Raw genomic sequence first — 8,369 nt, 5'->3', positions numbered from 1 at the left:
GGATCAAAGCCCAGAGACAGTACCGTAGAAATGATCCATTTTATTCTGAAGAGAACTATTTACAAAAGAAGCTGTGGAGCATTGTTTTTACTAAAAATATGCCTTTATAGATGTATATAATACGTATCTTATAAAACCCATACACTTATTTACATTACTGCTACGTACAAAAATTACAGCACTGTGGTATGTACATATCTATAGATACATTCTTTCTGTTTGTCCCTGCTGTGTGCTTTTTCACTTTCAGTCTATGGGGACTGTCACTTCACTGTCTTACCCAGGCACGTCCCTTGTACCTCTAAGCTTTTGGTTAAAACAATCTTGCTTTGCAGTGAAGTGGGAATGGTAAAGAGGGTTTGCTGGATGTCCAGAATCCACCATCAATCCTAGATAGGGTAAGGCCTAAACACATCACCTGACGTCCTTGTGCGTGTACTGTTGCCAGTAAGCCCACTTTATTGCTGCTCTGCACAAGCTGTGCCGTAGACTTCACTCCTCAGTTTCTCTTCTTAAATGGATCTCGTTTTCTTGTTGAATGGTACCTTGCTGATCTAGGTGTGTGTTAAGATAGTAAAGTGCGAGTGACTTGACTTGAATCTACATTTATTTGTATTTGTTTTCTGTACTATGCTCGAGTCTCATATATAACAGTAGGCCCCAGCTGTAGACTTTGTTAAAGGGAGCTTCCCCCTAGCTAGCAAAAAAAAAATTTCCTTGTTTTCCCACAGAGGCAGCGAGATTGCTTTGTAATTGTCGTGCAGTTGTGTGAAATGTGCAGCCTCCATCCTTTAACTGTGTAACTGTTGTACAAGGTGCATGTCTCATCCCTGCCATACTGCCTGGAACGGTCCCTTAAGTACTGATGGGTGAAAATATTTTGTAGTGGTGTTCACTGCTGCAGATCCAATTCCTGGGCAGTGGTATAATCCCTGTATGCTGATGCTTGCCTGGGATACGGAATCTACTTTGCTGGGCTTCTTCCGGTTAGTGTTCTCCCTCCCAGTGACCTTTTTCAATAGGTTTGTAAGTGTCAGCTGCCCTGGGGGGGAGGGGGCGCTGGCATGTTCAACCCTCATAGGCAGTGAAAGGAGCCTGGACTTAATCCATCATCAGCTGTGCTGTCTATGATGGTGAGTGCTCAAGGACAGTTTAAGGCAGTGGTGGGCAACCTGTGGCCTGTAGGCCGCATGCAGCCTGTCCGGGTAATCCGCTGGCAGGCTGAGAGACACTTTGTTTACACTGACAGGTTTCAGAGTAACAGCCGTGTTAGTCTGTATTCGCAAAAAGAAAAGGAGTACTTGTGCCACCTTAGAGACTAACCAAAGGTGCCACAAGTACTCCTTTTCTTTTTGTTTACACTGACTGCCCGCAGCTCCCAGTGGCCACGGTTCACCGTTCCTGGCCAATAGGAGCTGTGGGAAACAGCACAGGCCGCAGGGAGGTGCTGGCTGCCGCTTCCCACAGCTCCCATTGGCCCAGAACAGCGAACCGCTGCCACTAGGAGGTGTGGACAGCTGTGCCTGCAGATGGTCAGTGTAAACAAACTGTCTCATGGCCCCCCCAGTGGATTACCCTGATGGGCCACCCACAGGCCGCAGGTTGCCCACCACTGGTTTAAGGGACGATGAAACATTTAGGACACTTAAAGCAGAGCATTAACTACGTGACACTTTGGGAACATCTTGCTGAGACATTGTACTGATGCATAAAACAGTATCTATCTGGTGTTAAGCTAGTTTTGTTGCAGTTGAGCAACAGCAGCTCAGCATAAGGACAATTTCCTCTGACCTGGTCCCTGGTTCATAAGCTCTGTCCTTCCCGTGTTCTGGGCTGAATAGCTCCCATGCCCAACCATCAGCTCGAAATATGCTTGCTTTCCTCTCTCAACCTTCCTACTGGAAAAAAAATATTGCAAAGAGATTAAGGACTAGCTTCTTCCTTAAACGAAGAGCCATGCTGTGAATTTCGATCACTAGCCTAAGCACCTGTGACCCACGTCCACTCTCCCCTCCCAGTGAACATGCAACAAAAGGCACCTTTCTTATCACTGCATCTTCATTGCATAACTTAAGCCCCTTTCCTTAGGATGGCGCATATACGCTCCCTCATGGCTATACATTTCCCCTCCTCACCCACACACGTGCTGCGTACGCAGCTTGGAGAGGACTGTAGGAGACTGGCAATTGGGAAATGAAAAGGTGACAGCAGCATAAAATCCTTCTGGAACAGGCTGTTGCTTAAACATGCTAGCGTCAGCTTTCTCTAACGGGGAAATGCTTATTTCATTGGTGGGAAAGTAATTTTAAAGGAAGAGCTCTAAGTGGTACTTATATGGCCTGCAGAAGGTACCCACCCTACTACTAATCTCCTACATGCTGCAGGACTTCTAGCACCAAAGTGTGTGCGTGTATGTAGAGTAGCAGCATGACCATACTCCTCACACCAGGCTGATCAAAGCCTTCTCACTACAAGGGAGGGTCTACAGCGACACTGAGCATAAGGGGATCCAAACTTCTACCATCAAGGCCTGAGTAGCAGAAAACATATACACAGGAGCTACGGTTGGCCCTGAAGATCAGCCCTATAACTGAAGCTACTGCAGCAATGCTGAGCAGTGGAAGAGCTACACCTAGGACCTGATTTTCAGACACACAACAACCCATTCCTATTCAAATCCATCAGTTTTAGGTGCTCGGGACTTTGAGATGGCAGGTCATTGGAGCCCAGTCCTTATTCCTATTGAAGTGACTCAGATTTTTGGCTATTGATTTCACTAGGAAGATGCACAAGGCCTTTAGCCCGAAGGCTGAGCTACACTGAACTTCCCCAGCCAGACTTAAGGCTAAGGGAAGAGTTGGTACATGAGGAGTACTGAACATTCACAACTCCCATTCACTGCATGTTGAGTTATAGGTGCTCAGCCTCCCCGATGATCAAATCCTCAATACTTGGGGGCGGGGGGGCGTGTCTGGAACTGACCAACAGGGAGCTAGATTCACCTTTTAGCATAGTGCAGTTGTAAATCTGCTAGAGCTGGAAGGGATCTGGATTCCTGATGCAGTAGGAATAGCTATGGAGAGCACCAGGGGGAATAAAGACTTCCAGTCATATGCAGAGGACAATAAGGACTTCCCCCATAGAGTAAGCTACAGCCATGTAAACATGTTATGTTTCCAGGACCAATGCAACTACAGCCTGTGTAATCTGCAGGACAGCCCAGCTGCCAGGACTGGAGGTTGTATGAAGGCCACTCCTTTCCCCTGCTCTTACTGTGATGCCAGTAGTCAGTCCCCTGTGATGCCAGTAGTCAGTCCCCTGTATTGCCTTGTCCTGGGGTTGCTTATTTCCTTCTCCAGCATGAGAGAATGAGTTTAAGACAATTGGATTATTCTTCACAGCAGAAACTGAGGGGCCTGTGTCAAAACGCCTAAAACATACCCTGAAGTTTATCACTTTGCTTAAGGAATAAGAAAAGTTGCTCTCAGTTGGTATCACATTGTCAAACTGCAAATCTCCAATTCATGTAAACATTTTGTTCAGACCAGGTGGATTGTAAATAGTGCAGTCTCAAGGGTTAATTCCTTCACCCTTTGTGTTTTTCCTTTTGGATCAGATTCAGGTCCATTAGGAAGCTGAGCAGTTGCCCCCAGCTCTAAGCAGGAATAATTGGAAATATTTCTCCTTTCAAATTAATTTTTCTTGAAAAAGGAAAAGAGACGGTTCCTTTCTGCCCCAATGGGCTCATCCCCCTGCTGCTCCGGCCTGAACACGGGGGAGGGTCTTGCATACCGCTTTGCTCTGTAGCCATTGGAGAAGGAATAAGCAGGCTGGCTCCATTCCTTCAGATGTTTGTCCATCAGCTGCTGGTCAATGACCCTGTGCATGTCATCCTGTAATAGAAGGGAAAAGGGATGCTCAGTCAGAAGCACAGCCAGGGTGTCAGCAGAATTTACTCATGGACAGGGCTAAAATGGGATTATAGAATGGCCATGATGAAAGGAGGAAGGGTGGAGGGTACAAGGACCTCATTTAACCACACAGCATGAGCCTTCATCAACATCGCTGGCTGCTCCTCAAGCACCAGCCCATAAAGAGACAAGAAGTTTACCTTTTGCCCCACCATTATTAAAATGGAAATCAGGCCATTCACAGTTTAATGTAGTTTAAGGGGTGGCTGTTTTCCAGGGTTTTGCTGATGCCCGTGAAATGGCGCATCGCTTCTGGTACCCTTCTCCAAGGTCCCTGGCTTGTCTTTTCAAAGCTGGCTGGCTGTCATCTCCCCTCTCTCTGTCCAGAAAGCTGCACAGCTGAGGCATGTGACTGAAGCAGAGTCCAGGAAGGGACAGGACTGTAGTACTGAACCTAGAGTAGCTCTGTACTGAAGAGTAGGCAGGCCAGGTGACAGAGACGTGGTGAGGGTGACCACATACATGAGAACCTCTTCAAGAGGGAACTAAGGAGGTAAGGTTTTTTTTGATAATCAAAGAGAAACTACTGTCATGGGGTGTGCTACGGATGAGTTATGTGGCATTAGTACAATTTACTGAGGAGTATTATGGTGACTTTGTTTCCGATCAGTTTTCAAATAACATGGCACAGACCATCGGCAGTTGCCTGATCAGCAGGAGGTTATAATTCGCCACTGGATCATCCAACACTTTTAAAGTATAAGAAACCTTCCTTCCCCTAAGTAACTTTCACAGCGTTGTAATCAACAGGATTGCCATTTGCAAAAGGATTCTAGTCAACAGCCAACTCTAACATCATCCAGCAAGACATGACTTGACAACAGGGAAATCGAAGTTTAATAACCCCAAACCCAGTTCTGCTCCATTTGGCCCTAATGTCGTATGCAAGCAGGAGACCATCTTGTACATGTTTCGCAAGAAAACAGGATCAGAATTACCATCTTGTGTGAAATTTCAAGTATGTCAAATCAGCCCAAATGACGAGGCTCCTTGCCTCTCAAGGAGGTTGCTCACCCTTGCAGTGTCCATGGGGGTCAATAGAACTTGAGGCTCTGACTAGTTAAACACAGCAATACAAATACACAGCACTTCCGATGTTCAAAGAGTTGTGCAAACACCAGTTCCTCACACAGACACCTCGCTGGAAGCAGGTACAGTCAGAATTCCCAGTTCACGGATGGGGAAATGGAGTCTGAGTGGTGATGTAATCTGCCATTCTCAGAGCAAGTATTCTGTTCGTACCTGTCTCCTACTGCACCTCAGCTGACTCAGCCCCACATCCTGCAGAAGGTATTTGTTTGTGTTTTGTTTTGAATTTAGAACAGACTAACAGCTACCCATCACTCATGGGAATGACATTCTGAAAAGCCAGGACAGTCAGGGTTGAGCTTTCACATCTGTCTTCTGAACGAGGCCTCTGCGTTCTGATAGCTGCTCTCTCACTCCAGCCGGCACCATTAGGCACCCTCACGCTAAAAGTCCTATTTTTGCAACACCTGAATTCAGGCTCTGCTGGGCTAATCCCGGAATGAGGAAATAGCCACCTGGCTGCGGTGGCTGATGAACTCCTCACGGCTGTCAAAACCTACTGTTTAGATGAAACCCCCTGAGTGGTGGGGTCTGATTATGCAGAATGACTTTCTAGCCAGATGGCTACATAGTTGAACAAAGATTCGGCACTAATCAGACTCAGGGTTGCGTGAGTCCAGAAGATGGCAATTTCCAACCCACACACATTCTATGCAGCATAACACTCTACTGGAGCTTGGTTGCTATGGACGACCATCAAATGCCAGAGGACACAGATGGCACATGCTCCATCACCCACCATCACAGCTCAAATGCCAGCTCTGATTTGGTATGTTCAGGGCTCCAGAGATGTGGAACACCGTCAGTGATGCAGTGAAGGCACTGGGCTCCTGGGAATCATGTAAACAGCCTGCAGACACTTATGGCACCGTTCACTTTTACAGTGTCTTAAATTAAGCCCATTATTTACAGGGTAATAGGAAGTGATGTCTCACTTTACAAGGTGATCTGGTTAGTCACCAGGAGTGGGGAAATTGAATAATTTATCCTGAAGAGATTAGCTTGTTTTCAGGAGGGAAAATACCTGCCTTTCTAACTATTCTAGTACACGTAATATAGCAATGTGCATTTTAGATTCGTTCTGACCCCAAAATATTTCCCTCTCCACCCCTTCCTAACTCTGTTTTCAGGCCCGTTTTAGAAATATAAATTAACCTAGCATTGTCGTACTGGAACACAAGCAGTTCCAGTTTGTCCACTAGGTTGCCTCTGCCCTACGTTTCTGATGGTTTAGAGGCAGATGGTCAACTTCCAACAAGCACATAAAACACCACACCTGGTCATCAGTAATGCTTGATCTTGGTGTGTGGGAGAAGGGGGAGAATTGCCCCTTGTGGCCTAGTCACCCGATATCTGGAGGTGGATGGACTGACATCCCTTGTGATGTACTTGCCCAAAGCCCAGCCCTGTTATCTGAGCTCCTTAGGAAGCAGATGCAGTGAGCTGGAAGTAGCAGGAAGAGGGACAGGGCCGTTAGGGGGCCTGAAGCAAGGACAGACGGAAGAGTTCATAGTTTTTTAAATCAGGGCTGGAAAAAAGGGGGCAGTGATGGAAGAAAGTGAAGGGGGAAGGGGTCAAGCTGAACTTCATTATTCACTCCAGCAGCTTAACATCCTTTGGGCTTATACACCCAGCATTTCAAAGGGCATCTTCCCCCATGCAGATGAGGAAGGCACTTAGCCATCTCACTGGCAGCTCTGTCTCCTCATTTAACTGTGGCAGACCATTATATATAATGCAGAGCAAAGGATAAAAATAGGGAGGCTGGATAGAGAGCCCTTTAAAAGCCTGTCCCAGGAGACATTACATCTTGAGGGAGCTGACTAGACAACAAGAGGTAGGTCAGAGGTCAGAAGTTCAGTGACTTGCCCTGGCTCACACCGAGAGGCCATGTCTGAGCTGGCATTAGACCTCAGCAAGCTGTGGCTCCTAGTAGTTTGCAGCAAGGGATACACAGGGATGGAGTGGAGAGGAGAAACTGGGTGGAGGGAGCAGTGATGTATCAGTTTCATTCAGTAAACCAAAGTATAAAGGGATAATTTGACAGTGCTTGTGTATTCTGATTAGCTGAGGTGGAGCCTCCATTTTTAGAGTACATTGTTACAAAGAACACGTATGGTTTTGGGCGGATGTCTACGGACTAGAACACTGCGCCAGGACAATATCATCCCACTGCTAGAGACAAGCCTTAGGGAAAGCACAAGCCTTTATCAACGCTAACCATCAAACCTAGTTAGACACGCTATTATCCAAACAAGCTATTCCATTGACTAGCTCTCATATACACATCATTAATGGCGTTGGCCTAATGCAGTCATGACAGTTGTTCACCTCAGCATTGTTGGACAGCTGCATTTGGTTGTCTTAGAGCTCAAGAGGCTGATTCATTGCTGCCCTTCACCTGGTGGAGTCACTTACACCTGCGCAAAGTGGCTGTAACATGCTACTATAGCAGAATTCTGCTCTCCCTCCTGCCAGTGGTAACATTTCAGAGCCAGCTTGCAAGGGAGTAAAAGACTTCACATCATGGAAGGCACCAGAGAATCAGGCCCCAGGTTTCTTTCAGCTCAGGTGTTGTGGGCTTCTCCCACTCTACTGGGGTTTCATGCAGGTTTCCAACAGCCAGGCATGTCTTATTTAATAGTGAAAGTTAAAGGGAAGCTGTTGCATCTCTATTTGAATAAGCAACACAAAAGCTCCTTTCAGCATCTAAATTTTTCCCCGTTTGCTTTTGGGGGCACCACTGCTGCTCCTTATTCAGATAATGGTAGGCACAGGTCAAATTCAGTGAAAATTTCTAGTGACCCATAGTGTAAGAAATGGCACTTAGTCTCACCAGTCTGATACTTTCCCATGATATGTGTTCAGTGGCAGATCCTGGGTTCTCCTGTGCAGCAATGTATGAATAAAAGACCAACTGGAATGTTTAATTCTACTAAGATCTGCTGTTTCCACACCCAAGCTGAGATGAGAATGGTTTATCTTGGTTGAATGCATGTATCTGTATAAATGTACATACTGTAAATAAGCTCTCCCCAGCTCTAGGAAGCTACGATACATGGCTATTTTTGTCAAGGGCCGTTGGTTAAAATAGAGACTAAGAGAGCAAAACTATAGTACTTTGGACACCTCACCAGCAAAAAGATACAATTATGAATTAAACACAGCTAGAGTAGTGGGAGCGTTAATTTAATTTTCTAAAAATACTTGGGGTCTTGGGAAAAAAATCCAACACCACCCCCAAAATACTTAAACTTCATTTATATTAGATGGTTATCAGACATGAATGACTCTTTTTTTAAAAAAAAT

At 46.0% G+C, this 8,369-nt stretch overlaps 1 protein-coding gene across 2 annotated transcripts in view; it reads right to left on the bottom strand.

The window, feature by feature from the left end:
• Positions 1-58: 58 nt before the first annotated feature.
• The window catches only part of BICDL1 (BICD family like cargo adaptor 1), a 68,822-nt gene continuing 60,511 nt past the window's right edge, over positions 59-8,369 (bottom strand). Inside the window, exon 10 of one of the 2 annotated variants that reach the window (XM_084649147.1) lies at positions 59-3,893. In XM_084649147.1, coding sequence (XP_084505273.1) covers positions 3,693-3,893 — 201 coding nt within the window. In that variant the 3' untranslated portion in view covers positions 59-3,692. The remainder of the gene's footprint in view (positions 3,894-8,369) is intronic. The other variant, XR_014714250.1, reaches the window with a different exon arrangement.

This window comes from Lepidochelys olivacea (genome assembly GCF_965140295.1).
Source record: "Lepidochelys olivacea isolate rLepOli2 genome assembly, chromosome: 15".
NCBI lineage: Eukaryota > Metazoa > Chordata > Testudines > Cheloniidae > Lepidochelys > Lepidochelys olivacea.
This window is presented reverse-complemented; position numbering and strand designations above follow the sequence as displayed.